The sequence below is a fragment of the Mustela putorius genome, unplaced genomic scaffold, assembly GCF_011764305.1.
Source record: "Mustela putorius furo isolate JIRA1106 unplaced genomic scaffold, ASM1176430v1.1 tig00000873_pilon_pilon_pilon, whole genome shotgun sequence".
Taxonomy (NCBI): domain Eukaryota; kingdom Metazoa; phylum Chordata; class Mammalia; order Carnivora; family Mustelidae; genus Mustela; species Mustela putorius.
The window spans coordinates 7,298,519-7,325,698 of NW_025421504.1; the positions used below are offsets into that span (position 1 = coordinate 7,298,519).

The 27,180-nt window shown below is 55.5% G+C and overlaps 1 protein-coding gene across 2 annotated transcripts in view; it reads left to right on the forward strand.

The window, feature by feature from the left end:
- Positions 1 to 27,180, forward strand: part of SDK2 (sidekick cell adhesion molecule 2) — a 250,550-nt gene that overhangs the window by 140,043 nt on the left and 83,327 nt on the right. Inside the window, exons 3-5 of one of the 2 annotated variants that reach the window (XM_004749035.3) lie at positions 6,206 to 6,312; positions 17,871 to 18,018; positions 23,400 to 23,533. In XM_004749035.3, the coding sequence (XP_004749092.1) occupies positions 6,206 to 6,312; positions 17,871 to 18,018; positions 23,400 to 23,533 (389 nt within the window). Of the gene's footprint in view, positions 1 to 6,205; positions 6,313 to 17,870; positions 18,019 to 23,399; positions 23,534 to 27,180 lie in introns of those variants that run through there. The other variant, XM_045085974.1, reaches the window with a different exon arrangement.

Sequence of the window (27,180 nt, forward strand, 5' to 3'; positions counted from 1 at the left end):
ACTCCTCCCCGCCTCACCGTGAGCCCCGCACCGGCAGCTCATCTCTCCATCTCGGAGGAGGGCACTGAGCCGCAGGGTCCTGCGGGCCAAGTCAGGACACTGTGAGGGGGCAGGAGAACTGTGCGGGGCGTTTCCTCCCACCCTGGCCAAGCCCTGCCCCAAGGCTCTCCCCCCAGCCCCACTCTCCCCCGCTGCACTTGACCCACTGATGGGGACACAGCAAGGCTTGCTCAGCACTGGCCACTCTGCCACTGTTAGGAAGCCTGAGGAAGCCCAGTTACGTGCACACATGTGCAGTTATGGAAAGATCTCCTTGCCACGCAAAGCAAGGAGAACAGCTAAGGGAGGCCCCGAGTCTCCTGCTGTAAAGGGGAGGGATCGTGAACTTGCATTTGCTTGTGTTTGCATAGAGAGGTTCTGAAAAGCTACTCAGGAAGCGAGTCGCTGTAGCTGTGTGTGCGCGCGCGTGGACCCGGGAGTGACCGGGCAGCTGGGGCACGGGAATGGGAGAGAAGTTTCCTCTGTGCCTTTTCTCTGAGTCTTTGCGTCCTGTGAATATGTTTCCTAGAATCCATCAATAAGTGGTCCTTTGAGAGAGTCTCGAGGTGGGTCTTTCCAGGTGTTCCCCAGTCCCTCAAGCCGTGACTTGTAACTCTTTGTCGTCGGAGGGAGAATAAAGTTTCAGGTCAGACAGGAAGAGGTGCCCCTTCCCCGCCGTCCCCTGTGTCCCCAGAGCTCTGGGTCTGCACGCAGAGGACACAAACCAAGGTGACCAGGAGGTTGGGAGGTCAGGCTGGCAGCAGGAAGTCCACTGGGGTCAGGAAGCTGAGAGGAGTTGCCTTTGGAAGCGGATCTGTCATTTTCACTGTCGTCAGTGTCCCTGAGGCAGCAGAAGAGCAGGGCACCTCCTCTGCTGGCCGCTGAGGGGCTGAGATCAGGCTCTTCTACCTGTAAAGGGGCCATGGCAGGTCCTTCACTGGTGACTGGGGTCAGTTGGGGTTCACACGCCCATGGGGAAGCCAGAGAATTTGCGAGGCAAGGGAATCTGACGCTTGGTGTGAGCCCCTCCTGGATCCCCTGCTCTGAACCTGCGCATCTCACCCCATACCTCCCACTCCCCACCAGTGACTCATACACCTGCTCCCTCATCTGTCAAGCATTTGTGCCACACGTGCCGTATGCCTGGCGATTATGTCTGGGGCCTCTTCTGGTGAGCCCATCAAAGATGGCATCATTGTCCTCATTTTACAGACAGCAAAACTGAGGCTTGTGAGGTTCTATAATGGGCCCAGCCCACATTCCTAAGAAAGAGTAAAAGGGAGGAGCACCTGTCTTAGTCAGTCAAGCGTCTGCCTTCTGCTCAGGTCATGATCCCAGGGTCCAGGCTCCCCTCCCTGCTTGGTGGGGAATCTGTTTCTTCCTCTGTCCCTCCCCCACTGCTCATGCGCTCGCTCTCTCTCCCTCTCTCTCTCTCTCTTGATCTCTGAAATAAATAAATAAAATCTTTTAAAAAGAGAGAGAGAAAGAAAGAGTAGAGGGGAAAGTCAAGCCTAAATTTTTCTGAGTCAGAGGCTCCAGTGCTATCTCTAATGCCATGCTCTCCCTTGGGTAGATCAGGTATCGGGCAGTTCTCCCATCCCCGTGCCCCTGGAGGGGACCCAGCCAGGGCCAGGCTCCTCCACTTCCCTGCCAGGTCAGCGGCTACAGGTGGGTGGGGCAGACAGCTCTGCGGGTGGCGTGTGTCCAGAGGAGCCAGAAGGGAGCACTTCACAGATAACGAGTGTGGCTACTGTCATGACCAAGGCTGCGTACAACACACTAGATTTGCAAGCTGAGATGCTGGCCAGCTGCCCCGTCCACCCGCCTGGGAGGCAGGGAGACCGAAGCTGCCATTGGGGTGGAGTGAGCGGGCTTCCCTGGTAGGAAAGGCAGTGGGCGGAACTGTTACTTTAAATAATGTTGCCAGCCACCCAGAAATAGGTCTCCCAGGCGGGGAGGAGAGGGAGGCTAGGGGATGGAGAGGAGACTGCACCCGGCTCTGCCAGGCCACGGAGCGTCTGGCCTCAATTACAGGGGGACCGAAGGGAGGCCCAGGACCAGTGGCCCTCTTCTGGCCTTGGGGGAGGGGCCAGCCTGCAGCCAGTTGACCTTCCCTGGGGCCCCAGGGGTTCCTGGCTGAAACAAATAGAAATAGAGCTCTCTGCAGAAATCTACTTTTATTAAAGTTTAAATTTCACCACGCATCACTGACATCAGCAAACAGACCCGCATCCAATGAGTCCCTGGTGTCTGTTTTATAATGTATACTTAAATTATATGCTCAAAGTGCATTTTTACATTTTATTTTTAAAATAAAGGCAATATATGCATACAATAAAAGAAATTCTGATGGCACAGAAAGACATAAAAATAGAAGTTTCCCTCCCTCCCCACCCAGCACTTCTCCCAAAAGGGAGGTAACAGGTATCCATCGAGTAGCTCCGTCTGGAAAACGTTTTCTGTGCCTACATGATATATATGCAAATATATACATTTTAGGTACTTGTATCGTATGCAAATATATACATTTTCCGTAAGTGTGATCGTGCGTATGCAAATATGTACAAATGTGTATACTGTTTCATTTACCCACATGGTATCATACCATTTACGCTCTTCTTTTTTTTTTTTTTTTCCTGGTCCACAAACTGAAATTATTTTTACTGGGTCATTTTGCATGATCGTAAACATCAAACGAAGGGTGTGGTAGCCCGTGTCCGCACACGGCAGCTTATCGAGAGCCATAACCATCCGGCATCACTCCGGTCGCTGACGCTCCGCCGGGGCACTGCTCAGCTTCCTCCCTCCGTGCGTTGCTGTTTCCATGAGCATCTCGCCCTCTCCAGCTTCCACTTCCTTTCCGTGCTTCGTGCGTCTCGGAGACCATTCCGTTTCGGACAGACTCAGGCTGCTCGTTCGTCCTGCAGCTACGGCATCGCTGAACGGATCTGGTTGCATTCTCGACGGACGTCTGGGTTGTTTCTGGTTGTGTGTTTCTCTCTGCCTTTGGAAGCAAGGCCACCTTGAGCATCCTCACACCTGTGTGTTTGGCTTGGTTTGGTTTGCTACATTATTGCCGCATACCTAAGAGGCCAGCTCACAGGAGTGCAGCCTCTGGGTCAAAAGGCTTGCCTGTTCTCATTTTGATAGATTTTGCCCCAAAGGCTGGACCACTCTGCACTTCTGCCTGCAGATCTGGGGGCACACCTCCCCTCCCCCTCACTCTGGCCAGCGCTGTGCCTGATCAGACATGAAAGTCTTTGGCAGTCTGATGTGTAAACATTGTCTTGTTGTGATTGGTCTTTCATTGTGATGGAGGTTGAACATCTTTTTGTTAGTTTCAGGGGCCATTTCTGTTCCTATTCCGCTCCCTACAGCTTTTTAATAATTTTCTGACTGTTTTCAAAGCTAGAGAGCCGTTCTAGCCAATCTTACCTGCCATCTCTCCTCTCCGGTCACCCCATCGTTTTTGAGACCCAGACCGTTTCCCCAAAGCTCTCTCCTCTCCCTGCGGCCGAGGCAAGTGAGGCTGGTAATGGGCTTGAGGGTGGGGTGGAAAGAGAAGGGGAAATGTGCCAGAGCCTGGGTGCCTGCTATCTCCCTCTATCACACCTTGCACTAGTGAGGGACAGATAAGAGCTGCAGCCGGTGGCAGAGATAAGAGGCTTGGACAGCCAGAAGGTTCTGAATCGTGCTGCAGAGACAGCCAGAGCCAGAGCATTCGGGAGTCCCAGGATGGAAGCGTGGGGGCCTTTGGAAATTGATGTGTGCATTGAACTGGTTAACAGCTGAGCTTGGGGTCAGGCAGGCTCTATGGGACCCTGGCCTCGCCTCTTAGCACCTACCTATGAGACTGCCTGGCAGTGAGGCAACATCTCTGAACCTCAGTCTCCCCCCTGCCAAAATGGGGGCACTGGAAAATACACCCCTCCAGGAATTAAGTGAAGGACTCTCATATTAGCCCCACAGCTGTTTGCCCTTGCTCACATACAACGAGGAGAGTGAAGCTAGGATTAGTGGGTTTGCATAAAATTTAAGTTTACAATTTGTTAAAATTGCTTTTATGCAATTTGTTAAAATTACATTTCTTCTCTATGACCTCAAAATGTCCTTTTTAGATAAAATGCTGACCATTTCTGTTTATTTTTCTCTCCCTGCCTGGCACTTTTTAATATTATCTTTTTTTTTTTTTTAAGTTTTTGGTTGCTAAACTGTTTGTTTGCTTTTTGGTTGGTTGGTTTTAATGATCTTACTTGGCAAAGTAAAAAGTTGACAGTCTTATGTCAAGCCCATTTTTTTTAAGTGTTACTGGTCCATGATATCCAATAGTCTGGGAACTGCTGTGTGAAATGAAAAAACGTAGGAAAAGTATTTAAGACCACGCCAGAGGCATAGCTGGCACTCAGAAAGTAACTGTTGTTGTTTCACGATTGTGAAGTGATGATGATGGTGGTGTTGGTGATGATGAAGGTGATGGTGGTGGTGGTGGTGTTGGTGATGGTGATGGTTGTGTTGGTGATGGTAGTGATGTTGGTGTGATGGTGGTGTTGGTGATGATGAAGATGATGGTGGTGGTGGTGGTGGTGGTGGTGATTGTGGTGGTGGTGGTGGTAATGGTGTTGGTGATGATGGTGGCAGTGGTGGTGGTGTTGGTGATGATGGTGTTTGGTGATGGTGGTGTTGGTGGTATTGGTGATGGTGATCGTTGTGTTGGTGATGGTAGTGATGTTGGTGGTGTTGGTGGTGTTGGTGATGGTAGTGTTGGTGGTGATGATGGTGGTGGTGGTGATGGTGGTGATTGTGGTGGTGGTGGTGGTAATGGTGTTGGTGATGATGGTGGCAGTGGTGGTGGTGTTGGTGATGGTGGTGTTGGTGGTGTTGGTGATGGTGATCGTTGTGTTGGTGATGGTAGTGATGTTGGTGGTGTTGGTGGTGTTGGTGATGGTAGTGTTGGTGGTGATGATGGTGGTGGTGGTGGTGGTGGTGGTGGTGATGGTGATGGTGGTGTTGGTGTTGGTGATGGTGGTGTTGGTGTTGGTGATGGTGGTGCTATGGTAGTAGTGGAGATGGTGATGCTGATGGTGGTGGTGGGTTCCTGCTGAAACTTCTGTGAAAGAAAACTTAGCAACTCTTGAGAATAAGGTTGCTCTGCCCCAGCGTTGCCATAGCCTAGGGACAGGCAGCAGTGAGCTTGTCCACCAAGTCACCTGGACAAACGCTAGGATATCCAAGGGTGGAGGAGATGCCGAGGCACAAGCCCCTTAATCCTTTGAGGTCCCTACTGGGCCATCTACTGGCCAGAGACAGGAAAGGTGATCCCAGAGGGGATATCAGGGGAACCAGCCCCCTCCACACCAGAGAGCACCATGTGCCCGTGTCTTACCTGCCAGAAGCCCCTCTCACCGACTTGGCCTGGCCTCTTCCCTGCCCCTAAGCCATGTCAGTGCACCACACACCTGCTCTCTGGCTGCCTTTCCCCCAGCAGCAGACTCTGCTGCCCTTTGGGCCAGTCACGTACTCCCCGAGCAGGCGCCCGAGGGTCCTTCTTGGGCCCCTCCCCTCCCAAGGGTTGATCCTGGTGCCAGGGCCCACGCATACAGAAAGCCGTCCTATCCTGCTCGGAAGGCTCCGCCTCTGCCCTCCACAAAGCGGCTGGGAGCTGTCTGGAACGTTAAGAGTGAGATGATGCAAAGCATTTGGGGAAACATGTGAACGTTCCTGCCTCTGCCGACCCCATCCATTTCAATGAATATTTACAGTACGGTCCTGAACCTGGCCAAAATAGAATGCCCCCACGCCCACTTTCCCAGTCCTGTGAGTCACAGGCAATAAAGGACAGCAGCCTCCAGCAGAGGACCCGTAGAGGACCTCCAGTCCTGAGGCCAGGTCACAGCCAGGGTCAAGGGCTCAGGCACAGCACCTTCCATCCATGGGGGAAAAAATGCAGGCTGCTCCCTAGGCACTGGAGCAAAAGGCTGGTTGCCCTTGGGAGGGACGTTTCTATGGATAGGGACCTTTCTGTGACTCCAAGACGTGGCCAGAAAATCCAGAACTCCCTGGTGCTCTCCATTGGAGAAGAGGGTGACCTCCACCAACTGATCCCAGTGTGACATGTGCATCCGTGCACCTGCCGGCCTTGCTCACTGGCTGTCTCATCTGCCCCCAGGTACATGATCACCAGCCTGGACCGCACCCACGCGGGCTCCTACCGCTGCATCGTGCGGAACCGGATGGGCGCCCTGCTGCAGCGGCAAACTGAGGTCCAGGTGGCCTGTGAGTAGTGTGATGGGCGACTTGGGGGCCGGGAGGGGTGTGAAGCAGGAGGCGGTCTGCAGGGTTCCTGCCCACCCCCAGGCTCGGGGCAGAGCCAAATCCCGGCCGTAGCTTTCCATGCTCGTTGGGCCCTGATGGTGGCCCTTCCCGCCTATCACGGGAGTGCCCTCGTTTTGTGGTTGCCGGGTGCTCTCAAGGCTGCCCCACTGATAAGTGACGCACGCATCTGCCAGCTCAGGGTTTAGCACTCTGTGCGTGGGACCAGCTGCTGCCTCTTTCAAAGTGCCTCACACTTGGGGGCTTGGGGGTTTGACGATGGCCCGTCTGAACCTCTCCAGCTCTGACACTCCTCTCCGCAGACTTGCTGTGCCCACCCCCGGACCCTAACCTTTCCCTCCTCCGACTTGCTCACCCAGGAGCCGTAACGGCGAGCGGGTCCCACGGTCCGCGGGGTCATTGGGAGATGCCTTATGGTGGCACCATGACCCTCAGAGGAGGGGCGGGGAGGACGAGTCTAGGTGTTTGGAGGAGCCAGGTGAGCTGATAGTGAAGTACAGGGACACCGGTAGTCCCTGCACCCGTCCCCAGAAGGACGTTCTCAAACGGAAGAAGGGAAGGCAGCTTCACAAGGAGGCCTCTCAGGGACCCAGAGCACCAACCAACACCCTCCTCCTGGGACTCAGCCTCCCCGCCCCCGCCCTGCCCCCCTTCCTGAAATAGCTGCTGTGTGCTAGAATCAGCCTCATTCTGGGCTCTTCCAGGAGCAGAGGTCTGAGGTAGCACAGTGGGACATGAGACCGCGGAAAGCCTTAGTGAGCCTTGAAATTAAAAAAAAATAATAATAATAAAGGACACCTCCTCATCCAAAGCCTACAGGGGATCGCCTCTGAATTAGCCCAGGAGAGCGCTTGCTCCTCGAACAGAAGTAGGGGAGAGAAATCTAAAAGGAAACCTCAAGCGAGGCGAGGAGTGTTGATAATAATTATGGAAAACAACCGTAATCAAAAGTGGAGGACGGATTGTCTCCATAAATCAGCACTAAAGGCAACTCAGCTCACTCAGAGGAGTGGAAAAGCCCAGAATTAAAATGATGGATCAGGACACTGTCGGCGGCTGGAGAGCTCCCGGGGAGCTTCATTTAGCCGGTGCCTGGGGTCCCGCGGGGCAGGGGCAGAGCCGCAGACCAGCCTCCAGAGGGACCACGCGTGCAGGCAGGTGCTTGTGTGCAAGTGTGCGTGCGTGAGTGTGGCTTCACGCACGTGTGTGCAGACGCATGTGCGTGTGCATGGGTCTGCTGCTTCGTGCCCCGCGAGCGGGAGACAACCCATGTGCACATGCAGGTGTATCCATGTACGTGTGTGCCAGCCTGTGTGGAAGGGCACACGACGGGGTTGGTCTGCCTCTTGGCTCACCTCGGTGTTGGTGATACCGTGTGTGTTCAAGTCCGTGTGCGTGCAGTTGAAACACCATCCAGGACACGGTCTCCCTGACCATCTAGGCTCATCCAGAGAATTCCTTGAGCTGCTGTGCCCAGTGCACCTGGCCCGCACCTGCCCGTAATACTCCTCCAGTCAGTGAGCGTTACTGCTGGAATTAATATTCTGTAGCAGCATACCGAAGAAAAAAGAAACAGACCACAGAACGGAAGGGCTCCTGGCGCACACTCTTCTGACCAAATGCAGAGCAGTGGGCTGATGCAGCTGGCCCTTGAAGCCAGCTCAGCGTCTGCCCCTCACAGGAGTGTCCCTGTCCCCCCTCAAAGCCACGTGGCAGCCTGGGCTTTGGGAGCCTCTGCACACGGTCACGGCCAGCATTGCTCCCGGGCTCCATGGGGCCGCTGCTTAGCTGTGCCCGTGTGGCAGCAGGTGGTTCCTGGCAGAGAGCAAGAGGTACCTGGAAGGGCCCGGAGGACCGAACGCAGTGGGGACACCCAGGTCCACCCCATTCCTGACGGCGAGCTGCAGCTCCCAGGCCAGCCCCAAGAAGTGCTCCTCAAATGTCACAGCCGCCTGGCTCCGCGGTGTCATAAAGAAGCAGCTACTGCTTGCAGCCCTTCGGACTTAAAACCAGAGGCTTGAGGGGAAGCCCTGGGAACTCCAGGGGGCAGTTGAGAAAAAACACTCACCCTAATACGTTAATGACGGTTTCACTGCGCCCCCTCTCCTCCCAAGGTGGCCACGGTGGGACAGAGAAGGGAAACTCACCTCCCCGTCCTGTCCCTTGCTGGACACACTCGTCTCATCTGGGCTCTGGGGGGGGGGGGCGGGTTGTTTCTCTCTCCCTAGTTGTGGAAGTTGAAGAATCTTTGCCCAACCTGTCCCCCAAGCCCTCAAACACTTTCCAGGATCCCGGGGGCGGAGAGCGGGGAGACCTCGCAAAACCTTCCCACCGACAGCATCACTCTTTCCCCCCTGTTGAAGGGCAGTGCACACCCTTCTCTCCCGACCTTACCCCGCAAGGCTGGTGGGGAGGAGGCTGCCTAAGTCACACGGTGAGGGAGTGCCAGAGCAGGACTTGAACCCACAGCCGCCCGATTCCAAAATAGCCCCCTCACCACCCTGCCATCTAAGATCGGGAAGAGAGAGACCAAACTGGGGTGGGGGGAGGCGCTCTTCTTGGCTCTCGGCAGAGGCGAGCAGATGGAAAGATTTACAGGTACTTCCTGGATGGTTTCGTGCCTAAAATAGGATCATGCCATGGATTTGGGGGCGGGGAGGGGTCAGGAAGTGTGGTTTCCAGCCCCAGCCTCGGCACTGGGTAGCTTAGGACTCTAGACCCCTGGTGTATATTTGCAGCGGGCGGGGAGGGGGGGCGGACAGACAAGGAGGAAGCATGGCCTCATCCCCCTGGAAAGGGGGGCACGTGCCCCAAGACCCCTTGGAACAGACACGGATTCAAGCCCATGTCCCTCGGGAGATGCCAAAGGAGATAGAGCAGAGGCTCTGGAAGGCTCCCTCTGCCAATGTAATTATGTGCCTGTCTTTCTTCCATGGGTTCCCAGGACAAGTCTGAGAGATAGGAAGGCATCTCGAGATGGGGAAACTGAGGCTCAGGGAAGGTAGTGGACAGCCCAGGTTCTCACAGCCAACATTTCTGCCTTCCACCTTCTCCTGTCTCGCTGTCAGGACACTGTAGGGTCCGGCCATGAACCACCCCCCCACGCCCTCCCATTCAAATCCAGGCTCGGTTCTCCCTCGCCGTGTGACTTGGGGAAAGTTACTTAACTTCTCTGTGCTTTTGCTTCCTCTTCCCTTTGTGTCCTGGAATAAGCATTTCAGCTTTCTCACTCTGGCAGCCTTCGCAGCTTACTCCCGGCCACATGTCTGCTCTCCAGAGCTGAGGCTGGGGTAAGGCAAGCGAGACAAGGAGGCGCTCTCCCTCCGCTACTCACTGTGCACAAACAGGACGCTAAGAGCGGTGCCTCCTTAATCCTCACCCAGTCCCAGTCCAGGGGCTCTCCCGGCTGTGCCCTGCAGCCCTCCTGCATCTGTCTGTCTTTCCACCAGTCTCTCTTACACAGTGACACCGATGCCCACCGTCTAAGGATGGGTGGGCAGCAGCTGCTTCTCCAGACCCCTCCGTCTCTCCTGGTGGGTTTCTGCATCCCAGGGGCGGAAGCCTTTGCCCTGGGGCTCCATGCAGCCTGTTCCTGGTGATGCTGCCCTCCCAGGCTCCTGCCGGGACTGGGCCAGGCAGGACCCACCTCTGGCTCCCACCCCCCCTTCCCAAAGAGGGACTGTGCATTGGGTTCTAACGAGAAATTAATAAGGCAGCTGTGCTAACAACTAATGATAATGGCAAAGTCGTTACAAAAAGATTCTTTACATGTTTTTAATTACAGCAATTAAGAGGAAGTCAATAAAACATCCACCCCCTCCCCAGCTCCCTCTCAGCCTGCAGTCCCCGCCCCTGGCCCCAGTCTCTTCTTTGTTTCTTTAAAGTTGCCATAAATTTCTGGCTTGGAGCAAGCTGGCTGACAGGCTGAGAGTGTTCGGAGAAGCTTCCTGGGTCAAGGAGCCTTCCAGGCTCTCTCCACATCCACATCCTGGGGGCAGCAAGCCCACCCACAGGTCACAGGGCAGAGGGCCCCTGTCCCATCTGGAAGCCACCTGTACAAAGAGGGACATGAGGGTATCGAGTCTGTTGTTGGGGCTGATGCCCAAAACGCCACCAATGGGCCAGCCCATTTTTCTTAATTTTTTTTTAAAGATTTTGTTTATTTATTTGACACAGAGAGAGAGAGAGAGATCACAAGTAGGCAGAGAGAGTGGCGGGGGGGTAAGGGGAGGCAGGCTCCCAGCTGAGCAGAGAGCCCAATGCAGGGCTTGATCCCAGGACCCGGAGATCATGACCTGAGCTGAAGGCAGAGGCTTAAACCACTGAGCCACCCAGGCGCCCCTTTCTTAATTCTTAACCTGAGTGTGAGCATTGAGTGTGGACTATTCACCGGCCATGCTGTAGTTCTAGAGAACATGATCTGGTCTAGCTGGAGCATTTTGCCTGAATGTTTCACTCACTTGTGCAACTACTACTATACTCCCACTGCGTGCTGAACTGCGTTCTAGGCAGTGAGGACACAGGCAACAAAACCGGGACACCTGTTCCTGCCCTCAGGAAAGTAGTAGGGTGCCATAAAAGCTAAAAGGTAAATATATGATAGACTACAGAGCAGAGAAGCCCGTGGAGAGAAAATAAAGTACAATAAGGAAAAATGAAGCCAGGTTACAAGAGAAAGAGGCTGGGGCAGCCCCGTCTCAGATATCCTATTTGATATAGTGGCTACAAAAGGCCATCTGGGGAGGTGACATTGAACAGTCTCAAAGGAAGCAAGAGAGTAAGGCACACAAAGAGATAAGGTCTTTCCAGCTAGGGAACAGCAAGTGCAAATGTCCTGTGGTAGGTTTGGGTGTCTGAGGGGTCACTGAAGCAGAGAGAGGGAAGGAGAGAGTAAAAGGAGGTGTAGCTGAGGAACGGGAGCACTAGAGACACATGGCAGCATTCAAGAAGAGGTTGACGCTTTTGCTGTTACAGTGCAGTGGAAATAAGTATGCATGGTGGAGAAGAGGCATGATGCGATCTGATTGGAGGGAGAAAGCACTGTTTCCCGAATAAACAAAACCACAATGAAACACTGTCTCGTGTCCCACCAGATTGGCAAAAACCAACAAGTCTGGCAAGACCAAGAGAGCATCTCCCATCCGTGCTGGCGAGAGCACGAAGGGGTAAATGGGCGCAGATTTGGAAACAGTTTGGTGTTACCTGGTAAAATTAATGTGTGCATGCCCTGCCGCCCAACAGTTCCGTCCTTGGGCTCATGCTCGAGGGACTTTCTTAGCCGCATGCGCCAGAAGATCCCCAGGAGACTGTTCTTAGCAGGACAGCAAAACCCAGAAAACGGACCCAACCTGCAGGTACACTGTGCCCTCTTGCCACGTGGACACCCATGCAGCTGCGACAATGACTGGACTGAGTGTAAGCCCAATGCTGGAGCTCACACACACATACACACACACACACACACACACACACACACACCAGCAAATCATAGTAGATGACATAAAAAATAATTCCAGCTGTAAAGGGCTTGGAACCAGACTACATTAACCCTAAATTGTTTAAGGAGGCATTTCTGTGCGGCAACACTTGGGGGGAATTGCCACAGCATTCGGGACGACAGTTACCTCTGGAGAGGGAGGGGACGCACCTGGGGGTGCGGGGGACAGCGTGGCGAGAGCAGGGAGTTTTGTTAGTGTTCCGTTCCCTAAGCTGGGTGGCGGGTATGTGAGCGTTCGTTCTCGTCCTCTGCAAAGTATCCGTGTCATGACATTCACTCTTCTGTATGCGTGACATACTTCATGATACAAAAAAAAAAAGCTTTAGAAATAAATAAAGCAATGAACGTATTCTGAAGTGGGATGCCTACTTCACAAGATCTTTTAAGATGTAACAAAGACATCAGGAATTTGGAGGCCCTTGCAGCTGTGCTCCAGGCTCACACTTATTTGCTCTTTGGGGAGTTCGTTGGGAAAGGCGGCTCAGCGCCGTGGGCATCACGCGGTGTGTTAACAAGCGTGGACCTCGGGGAGCAAGTGTGAAACCCCTTATCTGTTTCCGCCCTAATGTGCGTGCATTTTCCCAGGGGTTCCTGGGTCCCCAGGCTCTGCCAGCGTGTGACCTCCCTCCCTCCAGCCTGCCTTCTGCCCCGGCCCGCTGAGTGGACGCCTTCTTGGCCCCTTGCTGCCGCTGTGCCTTGGGGCCCGTGAGCGGAGTGAAGGGCTCCGTGAGCGGGTCCCGGAAGCCCACTTGACTCAGTGCAGTGCAGAGAATGGGAGGGCGCTGGGGGCCTGAGAGCCATGGTGAGGCAAGGAGATTATGGGATGGAAACGTGGAGGAGGCATCAGTGGCCGAACTTAGACCAAGAGCAGCTGTGCCCTTCCTGCCGTCCCTCCCACCGTCCACATGTACATCCGTGCGCCCGTGTACAGTCATCCGTCGTCCCACCGTCCACATGTACATCCGTGCGCCCGTGTACAGTCATCCGTCGTCCCACCGTCCACATGTACATCCGTGCGCCCGTGTACAGTCATCCGTCGTCCCACCGTCCACATGTACATCCGTGCGCCCGTGTACAGTCATCCGTCGTCCCACCGTCCACATGTACATCCGTGCGCCCGTGTACAGTCATCCGTCGTCCCACCGTCCACATGTACATCCGTGCGCCCGTGTACAGTCATCCGTCGTCCTGCCCGCCCTTCCTGCACCCACCCCCTCCTCCCTCCGTCCATCCCTCCGTCTAACTCCTCCCTCCGATGAGGGCGGTGGGGGGGGTGGGGGGGAGGCAGGCCCCCCGCTGAGCAGAGAGCCCAATGCGGGGCTCGATCCCAGGACCTGGAGATCATGACCTGAGCTGAAGGCAGAGGCTTGACCCACTGAGCCACCCAGGTGCCCCTTTCTTAATTCTTAACCCGAGTGTGAGCATTGCGTGTGGACCATCCATCCATCCATCCATTTATCCACTGAACAGACCCACTTCCCAATGTCCCTTGATGTTCTTTCTTTTCCTCTGCTTAGCCCTGCTCTCCTGTTTCCTGGCCCTCACGCACTCTTCTTCCTCTGGACCGTCACACCGTCCCCCCACCACACGCACACACACACACTTAACTAACACCTACTCTTATTTATGTTTCCGCTTAGAAGAAGCCTCCGCAGCTCTGCCCCCAGTCTAAAGTAGGTCTCCCGCACCTACCTCTCACAGAAGAACCCCGTTCCTCCCTCCTCACGGTTGTCACAGTATGTCACTGAACATCTGACTCTTAAGTCCCACAAGGGTGGGGACCGGGTCCTTCTTCACTACCTGCCAGGACCGGCTGTGCTCTTCCTTTCGTCCCTCTCACCAAACCTACATAAGCGGGTCCAGGCATCCGTCCTTCTGCCTGCCTTTCCCCCATCCATCCCCTCCTTGTCTTCCTGTCTTCCTTCCCTCCATGCATGCATCCCGCAGCAGGGGCTCAGTAGGAACCACCACATGATGGCATTGGGTGAGTTCAGAGGGAACCCACTGTGTGTGGAGTACGCCGCTAGCTGCCCGTCGGTTCTTGCTGATGAAGGCAGCTGCCTCTTGACGCTTACCGTGTAGCGGGGAGAGAGAAAGAATGTGCGCGAAGCTTGTTAAGGCAGGGGTGAGTTATGAAGGAAGCAGAGAGGAAATGTGGTGGCAGGGGGGCCAGGTTTGAATGCTGGCCCTGCCCAGCCCTGACTGCTTAAACGTTGGATAAGCCACTCTATCTCCATGAGCTTTAATTTCCTCACTGACGAAATGGAGCTAATAAAACTAGAGAGGGGAGAAAGAAACACTATTACCATGAAATTGCTTTAAATTGTTCAAATATATCTTCAGAGTTCTGTGAAAAGTTTTTTAAATAGATAAAATTATTGTGAGGACTGGAATCAATGTGATTTATTGATGCAATTTTTTTATAGACAGAGCCAAGTAATGGAAATTAATAAACAACTAAAAATGTGTATTTATTAGAGTCGTGCTAGCTGTGGTAGCATGAGGATTACGTGCACATGAAGTCCACCTAGAAAGAAAGCTGATGTAGGGTCAGCCACGGCAATCTCTGTTCTTTAATTCTGCCTGGTGGCATGGGATAATCTTTGCTGAAGAAGTCCATGTTTCAATGAAGCTGTGAAAAATGTACACGATTCTAATATTCTAATAATACAAACATTAGATATAATTTTTAGCACTTTAATATACTCTTCCAGTTTCTGTGTCTGCGTAACAAATTGCCGGAAAGCATAGTGGTGTACAACCATCATTTATTAGGCTCACCGAGTGGGTGAGCCTTGGATCTAGACAAGGCGCGGTAGGGATGGCTCATCCCCGCTCTGTACACTGTTAGAGGCTGGGGACTGAATTATGTGAGGGCTCACACGTTGATCTATATGTCCAGTGTGGGTGCTGGCTGTCTTCTGGGGACCTCAGTTCCTTTCTTCAGGCACCCTTCCCATGTCTATGTGGGCCAGCCCGAGCTTCCTTAAAACATGGCGACTGGATTCCAGGCAGATGTGTGTGGACAGAGAGATGGATCCAAGGGGAAGCTGCATCCTTTTGATGACCTAGCCTTGAACATGAGATACCATAAACTCCAGCACCTTTGTAAGAAGCACATGTTGGATGGGAGACAAATATTGATGCCGCCATCTTTGGAAAGACACACATCTTTGGAAAGATCCGGACACACACGTAGTATCTCATGTGATCCTAACTACAACCTATGAGGAAGGGACTCTTCATAATTGCGTTTTGCAGAAGAGGACGTTAAGGCTCAGCAAGGTCAAAATTTTGCCTAGGGTCGTGCCTGATAAGTGGCAGAAGTAGGTTTTTTTGGTTTTTTTTTGTTGTTGTTTTTTGTTTGTTTTTTGTTTTTAGATTTTACTTATTTATGTTTTTTGTTTTCAGATTTTATTTATTTATTTATTTGACAGAGAGAGAGATCACAAGTAGGCAAAGAGAGGCAGAGAGAGGAAGGGAAGTAGGCTCCCTGCCTAGCAGAGAGCCCAATATGGGGCTCGATCCCAGGACCCTGGGATCATGACCCGAACTGAAGGCAGAGGATTTAACCCACTGAGCCACCCAGGCGCCCCCAGAAGTAGGTTTTGAACTCAAGTCTCAGTGACTCCAAAGCCATTACCATTACATTTACTGCCTGCCGAGTGTAGAGTAAGGATGCCAACGGTGCGTTCTCTTTCTTGAGATCCTTAATTGGCTGGATCCCTCTGAGATGCCATTGACTCATGGCACCTTGGTGAATCGTGGCTTGTTCTGGTGACATTCTAGGCAGGGGCCCTGCAGGCTTCTCAAGCCTGCATGAGAAGTAGGGTATAAGTAATTCAGCATGGAGGGCACATGATGTGGTGTGGGCATTAAGATGGGAAAGGTTGACTGGGGTCAGATTAGGGAGGGACCTCGAATCAAGCAAGGGGATTTAGACTTTCCTGGGACAATGAGGAGATCCCAAAGTTTCTGAGCAAGTCAGCGATATGTCCAGAAAAAATTAATTAGGAAGAGTGTGAGAGATGATGGGTTGGGGGGGAGCCTATGGAGACCTTGTTGTGGGGGGTGGTCAGAGCAGCTGGAGTGACAGGGTTCGCTTGGTGGTGGGCCTGTGGGAACTAAGGTCAGAGGGCTTGGTGAATGAGAGGGGTAACCAAGAGGAGGAATCAGAGGACTTTGTCAGGACAGGGAAGGAAGCACAGCACCACAGAAGGCTCGAGGGCAGGAGCAGGAAGGAGCTATACACAGAAGATCACGAGAAGGAGGTATGAAAGGCCAACATTTTTGTTGGGAATCAAGTGTTGGGTTTTGGAGCTCAGAGAAGAGCCAGAACAGATAGGAGAGTCTTTGTAGAGGGGCTCTGGTCATCATCATCAGAGGAGGGGAGGCAGTGTGGCAGGAGGAGAACCGAACCCAGGACTTTGGAAAAGGAGAGGGTGGGTGCGTGGTTCTCAAACTTTGGCGTGCGGCAGCGTCCTGGAGAGAGTAAATCAAGCACTCGGAGATCCGGGTGCATCAAAGCAGGGCCTTTCCATGGGGAGGAGGGAAGGGTGGGGACAACTATGGGCTTACCAAGTTCCAGAGGATTCTGAGACCCACTGTTAAGAGCCACTAGCTTGAGCCCAGCTGGTCATTCTCAACCTTGGCTCATGTTGAAACTACCTGAGCTGCTTCAGAAATACCCACGCCTGCATCCCATCCGCCCCTTGGGGGACCTTAAAGGCCCCTCAGGGGGTTCGGAGGCTTAGCCAGCCTGGGGGATACCTGGTTGAAGGAGAGGGAGAAGAGGCAGCGGTGTTCAAGGGGTTGGGAAATAACAGTCAAAGCAGCAGGAGACCAGGTGGCTTGGAACGTGGCCCCCTGGGCGGGGGAGGGGACAGTGGGCCATGGGGACATGCAGCTCAGTGTTCGGTGGTCGGAATCTGATTGCACATGGAAATGCTGATGGTCAGCTCACACGCCGTACCAGGGGAAACAGAAATCTGATGGTGAGTTCTTGAACTTGGCATCAGCACTTTTTCTCATGGCCAAGCTGGGGACCATGATGCTTCTCACACTTGAACGTGGACCATGCCCTTCACCGGGGGTCTGGTGACGATGCCCGTTCTGATTCAGTAGGTCCGGGGTAGGCCTTGAGACTCTGCATCTCTAGCAGCTTCCCAGGGGCGCCCAGGCTGCCGGCCCACGGACCACACTTTGAGCAGCAAGGATGTGCATTCATGTTCAAAAGTCCTGACGTTCAGCAGAGACACCCCTTCCTGTATCCAGCGTAGCCCTCTGCTACTAGACTCAAACCCTGCCGCGGTTCCCGCAGCCAGGTGGGCGACCAGAAGTCACTCGATTCTGCTTCTCTGCGGCTCTCTTCCCCTTCTGGCTGACACACCAGAGCTGGGAGAAATGTTCCCTGCTTATCTGCCAGCGGGATAGGCATGTTTCTAAAAGAGCAATATGGTGCTTCCATTCACACATGCATGGGCCTCCCACCCAAGGCAGAGGAGGAAAATCCCCTCCTTTCTCCGTGAGCATCCAAGACCCCATCCTCTGCAGTGTACCCAGCCTTGCCTCCACCAAGAACCTAGCACACCAGCCCCATGAGCCCCGTGCTACGCCCTTCACGTCACGCTGAAACCCCAACCGCCCTTCCAGATGCAGATCTGAGTTCAAATCCTGGTTCTGCCCCTTCCTAGCCCCGTGCCCTTGGACAAGTCGAGGAACCTCTCGGAGCCCGTCTGGGCAGTTTTTCCCTTTGTAAAATGTGTGAAATAATGACCAGCCTCTTCATGGTTGCGGGATGAATTGATCAGTTCACGGATATGGCTATAGACCCAAAAAGCTCAAAGAGGGACATTTCCTAATGATGGGCTTCTAGGGTAGGGTGATGGGGTCAGGTGGGTGGTCTGAGCCCAGCAGCTTCCTTCCCTACAGTCCTCCTGCCACCGCCACGCCCAGCGCAGGAGCTGGGCAGTCTGACCCCCACATCTGCTCTTCCCTCCTGCAGACATGGGGAGCTTTGAGGAAGGCGAGAAGCACCAGAGTGTCTCCCACGGAGAAGCAGCTGTCATCCGCGCCCCACGCATCTCCAGCTTCCCACGGCCACAGGTGACCTGGTTCCGGGACGGCCGCAAGATCCCGCCCAGCAGTCGCATGTGAGGCCCTGCCCTGGAGGGGGGACCCAGGAGGCTCGCCCTGGTGGGGAGGGGATCTGGGACCTCCCCGATGGCAAGAGAAGGGTGGCTTACAAGGAGGGGCTTTCTGGGAACACCCATGTGAAGACTTGGAGACACAACAGCTCGGTGGCTTTCCTGGGGAACCCCAGGGCGTTGGCCCCCCCTCAGCAGCTTCCCAAAGCACTTAAACCCCCAACAGTCAGCCACAGAAGCCATGCCCATCTGCAGGAGGGCGCTGGCGTGTCCCCGGCAGGGTGGCCGCCCAGCTGCTTCCTGTGTGGGGTGCGGGTGTGGCTGTGTGTGTTTTGGCTGCCGGGAGGAGGGGAGGCCAGGGGAGGCCCCGGCAGGGAGAGAAACACATGGCCCTTTCAGCAGTAACAAGGACCCCTCTGTGTGGCCCAGGGCGTGGGTTGTGGCAGCCAGGCAGGGGGTGCAGTTGCTGTGGAGCCAACACCTTCACAGGGCGCCGGGGGCAAAGCGTTTCCTCTGGGGACACTCCCGGCTCTCCTGATTCCGCCTCGGGGTCCGGAGCCAGCCTAGGCCCTTTTGGACTCCAGCTCTTCCCTGCTCCCAGAAAACAAGAAAGACCACCTTTGTCCTGGTCCCCGCAGGCCACAGGTCAGCTGTGGGCGGAACCCATCCTCGGCTATGGGAAGTGGGAGCCACGATGGACAGTGCTTGCCCTTGGGCTGAGAGAGGCCTTAGAAGGATAGCATGATAGCATCCCAGCACAAACAGTGGCTGTCGCTCATTAAGTGGCCGCTGTGTCCTCGAACCTGGGCTGAGCACACTACACACGCCATCCTCTCCTAGATGGGCGTGTACCTCCCTGCGCAAGACACTGTGTCTCGTTCCCCTTTCAGTCCCCAGAGCGCACGCCCAGCTCGCACCCGCAGGAGGAATGACCGGCGCCGCAGTCCTGCGAGGGGGCTGGCTTTGGCTCCGCTTTCTGGACAGGAGAGTGCCCCGGAGCTGAGCTACGTTGCCGGGTCTCACACAGCTGGTTCCAGGCTTCCCGATTCCAGAGTCAGGGTCCTTGGTTCTGTCTTGCATGGAAATTATGTGACAACAGGGACCCAGACAAGAAGAGAAGAAGGATAAAGTGATTGTGCGTGCAGAGAATTGGTCCTGGTACAGTGATTCTCAACCTGGTTACCTGTTAAAATTGTTTTGGACGATTTAAGACGAGTTGATCTTTAGATCCTAGCCCTGCACATTCTGGTTTGTTGACATGGGGTGTACCCTGGCGCATAGCTCCCCAGAGATTCTGATGTGCAGCCACAATTGAGAACCACTGTCCTAGAATATGTCCGTTACCCACAGACACAGAAATGCTGCATAACAAAAGGTCCCAGGGGCTCAAGGCAGTGAACATTTCTGTGTCCTCTGAATGTGCAGACTGGGGGACCTTGGCTCGGTCTCCCTGACTTGCCTGGGGTCGGATTGGCAGGTCACATTAACCAGAGGCTCTGCTCCACGTGTCCCATCCTCCAGCCAGCTAGCGCCCGGCTTCTAGAAGTTGCAGAGGACTAGGGAGGGAGCAGAAACATGGATTTGCCAAGCTTCTGCTAACATCCCGGTGGTCGAAGTGAGTCACATGGTAGGACTCAGCCTCCAGAAGCAGGGGGATGCACCGTGCCTCTTGAGTGGGAAGACCTGCGAAGTCACATGGCAAAGGGTGTGGCTTCAGAGCTGGGGGAGCACCGGGGTCGTCTTTCCGCCGCCCAGGTTAACAGGAGGGTGGACAGACTCCTGCTGTAGGAGGCTCAGGCTTCCTCACACCTCCTTAAGGGTCAGTAAAGCCAGCAGAACGTGATTTACCCTTCACACAGACAGTGAGACTGAGCTGCACAAGGGGGGCGTGGTGCTCCCCCACACAGGTGTGGAGACACCTGTGAACACGCGTGTCCCCAGCCTTCCCCGGCCCCCTTCTCTGAGGTTCTCGCTCAGCTCCAGGTGTGCCTGTGATGGCAGCCCGCAGGCCGGTCAGCGGACCGAGGCCGCCTGGAAGGCTGTGTGGAGAAGGATGCTGAGGCCGCATCCAGACTCGGGGGCCAGAGCAGCGCTGTGACAGGTCACAGCGAGCGCCGTGGCCGCCGGAGGGCTCGTGGGCGCGTCTCCCCAGCGTCCGCTGTGGCGGATGAGAGCCTCTCTCCGCCCTCGCTCCCATCGCCCCGCGCCTCACACCGTGCCACCCCCTCTTCTCCCTCCTACCCTCCGTCCTCACCCCCTCTCCGTTCCCAACAGCCTCTGGCGCCGGGACAGAGAGATCTTGGCGCGCAGACACATGCCGCCTTCGTGGTCACACCCGCCGCCTTCCCGCCCGCTGCAGCGCTCCAGCCAAGCACACGAAGGAGGGCTGTAGAGATAGTATCTCAGCAGTTACAGCAGATTAATATTCCTGGCGGAGAGGAGAGGTCCCTGGAAGCAAATTCCCCGGCGTCTGTTTGCCGGAGATTCGTATCTGCTGCGCGCCGTCGGCCAGAGGGGCGTGCGGGGCGCCCGCGGCAGCTGCTGTCTCCGCGGGGCCCCCTCGCTGCCGGGGCAGGGACGCCGATTAGCCACACTTCGCCGGCGCCCTGGTGCTCCCTGTTGGAAAGGAGACAGGACGCCCTGCAAAGACCCATGCTGGGGGCTTCGGGCAGGTTCTACGACGATTTCTTTTATTCTTAATTAAATTACCAACGGGGCCCCCGTGGAGCCGAGGGGGAGGAAAGGTGTGGCTTAGTAGGAGGAGGGACGGAAGGCAGGGTGGGAGCTGGGCCAGTGATAGAAGTGGGAAAAATCGAGTCCGTTGGCGCCTGAAGAGTGTGGCTGGGGAACAGAAACCCGTCCCTGCCTGAGAGCCGAACCCTGACCTCCGTGCCTCGTGCAAATTCCAGCAGCTTCCTTCAGAGTTGAGTGAGTCTGGGGTGCAGGAGGCCAGAAGGCCCTCTGAGTGCCAGGAACAGCTCTGTGCCCTTGGCAAGTGAGGTACGGGGCCATTCCAGAACCATCTATCGAGGGGGTGGTCATGCTGCAGAAGGCGGGAAGTCCAGGGACCTTCCTCAGCCACCTGCTGAGGGCAGGGGGAGGGCGGGTCAAAGGCCGTGAGGGCTTCCAGTCCCTCTGCCACATTCGGAGCTCCAGCCCTGGCCCTGAGGGCCTCGATCCAGAGTGTTCTCCTTGCCCATAGTATGAGTCAAGGCAACGCCAGCTGCAGGGACAGACCCCCAAATCCCAGGGGCTTAGCTCGTTTGAAGTCCCAGCAGAGGCAAGGGAGGAGAGGGACGCTCCTCCACAGTCATTCGAGGGCCCAGCTGATAGGGGCTCAGCTGTCCTCAGCCCTGTTCCGACTGAGGGGAGCACCTAGGAGTCCCACAGGAGCCCTCAGGGTCCGAGCCTGAAGATGGCACATACAGCTTCTGCCGTATCCCCCCAGCCCAGCCCCACACCCCCACCCGGCTTCCCGGCTGCTGCGTGTCTCACTGGAAGGGGAGCCTGAAACAGGGATGACCTGGCCCCCGCTTTGCCCTCCCACCTGGAACCATCTCCACCACGGCCCAGGCCCCACTTGGGGCCTGAAGAACCGTTGTGTGGGTAGTACAGGGCGTTGTAGGACCCTTAGCAGCATCCCTGACCTGTACCCGCTAGTTCCTATCACAGCCCCACAGCTGTGATACCAGCACGTGTCTGGACATTGTCCAGTGTCCCCTACAGGGTGAAGCCACCCCCGGTTGAGAACCACTGACCTAGAAGAATCCTTCGTAATGTAGACAACATAGAGCAAAAGCAGAGATGAGGGGGTGAGGTGGGTCTTCCTGGTCAAGGAGAGAAAGCCCTGGACATGGGAGCCCTCCCTGGAAGCCAGAGGAGGCTCAGGATAGGCAGGTGCCCGGGGAGTGTGACCTGGCTGCGCCCAGCTTCCAGAAACTTCCTTCAGCCACTCCTCCAGTGCCACAGTGTCAGGAGAGGGAGGGAAGCTCCCTTCAAGTGGTCCAGGGGCACTGCCGCTCATCACGTTAGTCCCCTCCCCAACCCTGGCCTGGCCCACAGCTACACTAAAGGACCAGGACCTCGGCAGGAGACTTCCAGGGAGGGAATGGTCCCTGTTCCTGTCCCAGCTTGTCACTTTTAAAATATTTTAGCCTGGTGTTATCTGAACTTCCTATCAGCTCATTAACTGGAGGGTGGTTTTCCTCCAGGGGGGAAAAATGGGTACTGTTAGGGTCCCCAAGAATTGGGGCGGGAGGGCTTTCCCCTCCCTACTTCCCAGAGCTCTGCTGGCATTATGAGACTCAGCCCAGGAACCTTCCAGAACCAGGAGAGAGGGGACACCAGCATGGCCCAGCTAGAGAGGCATTAGTGGGGATGTTTATTTGAAAGCCTGTTTAAAACTCTGTAACATTCACCTAATGGGAAAATTTGCAAAGAATTCAACTGGGTCTGTCCTTGTTAAACTAACATTAAGGATGTTTAACAGCTGTCTCGGGTACATCACATTAAAATCCGAGCTAGACTTGACAAACTAATGGTTTTGTTTGTCATGGAGAGAACCGGGGGCAGCGGGGCTGGGGGGGCGCAGGCAGAGGGGACGTGGGCGGTGCTCCTGGTGCTGTCTCCCCCATGTCAGATGGGGCTCCCAGCTTCCCGCCTGGACCGGCGCCTTTCCCTGCCTGCAGACCAGGTGCTGCGGGGCTGCATGGTGGGACCCCAGCAGAAGGAACCTGCACCCCACTGCCTAGCTGTCCTCTTTCCTCTTCAGCCCGCAACAGTTTCATTCTTGTTGATCGGCTTTGGGAAGAGAGCACCTGACGGCCCGAGAGGGAGCTGGGGGGGCCAGAGGAACCCCCGTCATGGGTGTTACAGTCCACTTGTGGCTTTGGGATCAATCCCAACAAATGTAGGATTAGGTTAAGATATCGATTCTGGAATGATTCTGCTCATCTCTAAATTCATGATCATCCGTCCTCATTCCTCCTCATTCGTTCCTTGTTCCTGTCCACTGAATGGATTTCTTTGGTGCTGGACCCTCCTGGTGCAGAGAGGGTCACACTCAGCATCGAAGCTGTGATGAAGGAAAGAACGGAAGGCCATGGGGGCTCGGACGCCCAGGACCAGGCGTGGGGTGGGGGCCGGGAAGCCTCCCGGGGATGGTCTCGGACCTCTGTGCCCGTGCTGGGTTTGGGTCCGACCCCGGCACCCACGGCATGTTGGGATCCTCTGCAAAGAGTCCTGCTAGAGTTGAGGCCACGAGTGGTCCCGGGAGTGGGGCTGGAGGAGGGGCTCCAGGGGCCTCCGGCTTCTTATCCCCCACGCCCCATCCTCCAATGCTCAGAGCCCCCGGGCCCCCATGTGACAGATCCCTTTCCTCTGCACAGAGCCATCACCCTGGAGAACACCCTCGTCATCCTGTCGACGGTGGCTCCCGACGCAGGCCGCTACTACGTGCAGGCTGTTAATGACAAGAACGGAGATAACAAGACCAGCCAGCCCATCACTCTTGCCGTGGAGAGTAAGTAAGCGGCCAGGCCCGGGACGGATGGAGGAGCGCGTCATTAAATCTTGGGAACGGGGCTCCAGGGGGTCGTTGGAAAGATGGAATGGTGGCGGAGTGCGAAGGCTAGAGTAGGGCAGCGGAGGGGCCCCGAGGAATTGGAGGCGGAGCCCCAGCACTGGGAGCACGGGGAGGACATGAGATGCAGGGGAGAGTGTGCGTGTGTGGCTTACAGCTGCTTCTGGGGCTCAGGTGCTGATGGGGAGCCCGTGCAGGAGATGGGGAGCTCATTCGGAGAGAACCACTCTCACAGCTTCTGCTCCGCTGGTCCATACAAAGCACTCCCCCGAGCCAGGCCATCTCCACTCATGGGAACAGGCCCTCTGCCCAGACTCCTGCCTGAAAATGTCTCTCTGCCCATCTAGAAACCACCCAGCGCCCTGGAAGAGATTCAGCTCTCCCCAGTAGCAGAGGCAAAGGGGTGGTTCCTTGGGTCTCCTTTGGCAGACAGAGATTTGTCCAGCAGAGACTGAAGGCAGGGGTCTGGTCCCCAATGGAAATGCTGGGGCGCCCCCCCTGGCCTGATCCTCACCAACCAGCCTGGACCCCTCCTCCCTCTGCACTCCGTCCTTGGGAGAGAGAAGGCGGGTGGCGTGGCGTGGCTCCTGCAGCTAGGCCAGGCCTGGAAGCTCCGAGTACGTAGGACCAGAGCTTGCCGCAGCAGCCGAACAACCCCACAAGCTGGGGGATCCAGATGTTCACGTCCGTCCACATCTGTACCACTCCTGCTCCCAAAGCAAGTCTCATTTATCATCCATGGTCTCGTGGGGACAGAGCCACCGGCAGCAGGAGGTGGGTGTGGGTCTGCATGGGGCCTTCCTGTGTCCTGACCCTGATCCTGCCTCTGTCTGCCGGGTGTCTGGAAGGCCCAAAACATTCCAGAGCCCTACCGTGTCCATTCCTGAGTCTTCTGTGCACCAGCAGAACCCCTTCCCATATTCCTGGAATTCCCTCTTTCTCCAGCCTCAGCTTCGAGTCGGCCTAAAAGGACACCTGAATGCACAGAGCGGGGTTCCTCCCCCCATCGGGGTCACATGTATACCTTCTGATATTGATCTGGGCTAGGGTCTTGGTCTGGTCCCCGTAGCCTGGGGCCCAGCCATCATGTGATCAGAATACCTAGAGTAGTAGAATTCAGTCACTGGGGAAGAGGCAGTGTTCACAGTCTGAGTCAAGCCAGGTGTCTTCCTGAATGACTCAGTTTACCCTGGGACCAGAGGCTGGAGTCCCCCACTCTGTGCTTCTCCCCAACACCCAGCCTCCTCCTCTCAGGCCTTAAGCCCGTGGCCCTGCGGGCGGACTCGGGATGTCCTTCACTCCTTGCTCCATCGCCGCTCCCACCCCAGCCCTGCATCTGGCCCGAGGGACCCTTCCGGACCCCCGTATCCACCCAAGCCTCCCCCGGCTGTCTGTTTCCCCCACCGCATCACCCTCGCCTTCTGCTCTCACGTGGCGATTTGTACTGGATTAAGAGCAGCATCAGCTGATTTTCAGCTAATTTCTCCTCCCACGAGTGATTGCACTTCAAAACCCTGTTCATGTCACCGACACAAATCCCGCAGCCTGCCTGCCAGCCAATTTACCAGGAGCGACTGCCACTTCACCCACCACCAGCCGCCCTCGCTGATCTCGGGGAGCCCGGCCCCTCCCTCTGCTCCCCCTCCTCACCCCTTCAGCCCTCCTCTGCCCCGGGGACACTTTCTTAGAGGCCCTGGGGCGGGCAGGTGGAGGGATGCCCCTGCTCTTCAGAAATGGAGAAGTTAAGAACAAGGCCAGCGCCCCCCCACCCCGGGAGCTGGGAGCAGATCCCTGCCCAGAGGTCACCCTGGTGACCTCGCACAGACTGTCAACCCTGGACCGTGGCCCCACACGCAGGAATCAGAGCTGCGCTGTCCGATGGAAACACAATGGGAGCCACAGGAGTAATTTACAATTTGCCAGTCGTTTTTAAAAAGCAACGCCTCATTTTTAAAAAAGGAAAAAGCAACGGGAAATTAATTTTATTAATGTGTTTTATTTGCCCCAACATATCTAAAACATTACCATTTTCACATACAATCGACAGAAAATATTAACGAGGTCCTTGACGCTGGGCTTCTCTTTCCTACTGAGTCCCTGAAATCTCTGTGCGTTTCATGCTCTGAGCACATCTTTGGGCTGCTGAGTTCTCCTCTGAAATACGTGATCTGCATTGAAACGTCATCAGATTTACAGCTGGAAAGGTGGTGGTGGATACCCGAGTTGTTCTACACATACTTAAAAGTGTTCTAATAGCTGATTTGGGGATCTGTTTTTAATTAAATGTAAATTAGATCAAATTAAATCCCGTTCAATCAAAGGGGCGCCAGTCACATTTCAAGAGCTCCCAGCCACCTGTGGTTCGCGGCCCCCATGTCGATGTCTGCCTAGGAGAGTAGCTTAGCTCCCTGCCCACACCCCCCGCGCGCACACACACGCACTTGACCTGTGGCCCAGGTGAGTCACGTGGTCCTTGAACTTCTGTTTCCTGGTATCTCTGGCAAAGTGTACTTGGGACGATTCGAGGAGGTGACCTGGGAAGAATGCAGCACAGTGGTGTCCCTCCTGGTGCCCATTATCAGAATCGTCCTGGGGCAGCAGGATCCAACTTTGCCTGTGTGGAGAGCCCTGGTGCATCCGAAGAGCTAGCAGGCAAGGAGCTGCTAGCTGTGCGGGGGGTGTGTTCAGCAAGGTGTGTTCTGCTTGAGGCCAAGTCCGTGCCGCCCAGGGCCGTCTTGACATCCCCGGTCCACCTCGAGCTGTCCATCTCTGCCTTCACACCACTCCAGATTGGGGAGCTGATGAGGCCAGGGGGAGCCAGGGAACCGGGTGTAGGGGTGGGAGCGACAAGGGCCGTTGGCTTCTTTACTTCTGGGGACCAGAGAAAGGGAGCGCCGCGTGAAGCACAGTGCAGGTGGGGGGTCCTGGAGGCTCGGGGAGGGAGGTCCACAGAGCTACATGTCCAGAGCGGTCGAAGAGAATCAGGGTGGAGAAAAGGGGACTTCAACTAGGAGGTGACGGGTGACAGGGGAAGGAGAATGCATGCGTGGAGCTGGGGGAGAGGGACCAGGGACGCCGGTGGCAGCCAAGAACTACGCCGGTGGCAGCCAGGAGCTGGGGGTAAAGGCCGAGTAGGTGCTCAGAGGTATGTTCAGACAACTTCCAGCAGAGCGGACGGAGGCCAAAAGGGAGATTTGTTTCCCTCTGCGCCCGAGCAAGGACTGAGCCAGAGAGATGATTTGGGGAGTGGTTAATGGTACGCGTTTGCAGCCCCAGAGACCTGGTCGCATTCCTGATTTTGTCCCTCATTAGTGACTATCACTGGGAAGTAAACTACTTAATGTCTCCAGCTTTCTCCGCTTTCTCGTCTGTAAATTCTGGATGATGATAATGACCGGTGGCCGGTGGCCGTCATGGTGAGGGAGTAGGCGGGTTCAGCAGAGTGCGGGGAACGGGCCGGATGGATGGGACCTCTTACCCCCAGTCGGAAGGTCCTGGAGGGTCTGCACCTTTCGCCTGGTAGCCTCTGGGTCCATTACGCGGTTTGGGCAGGTGCGGGGAGGGAGACAAGGAAGCTGTCCCCCAGC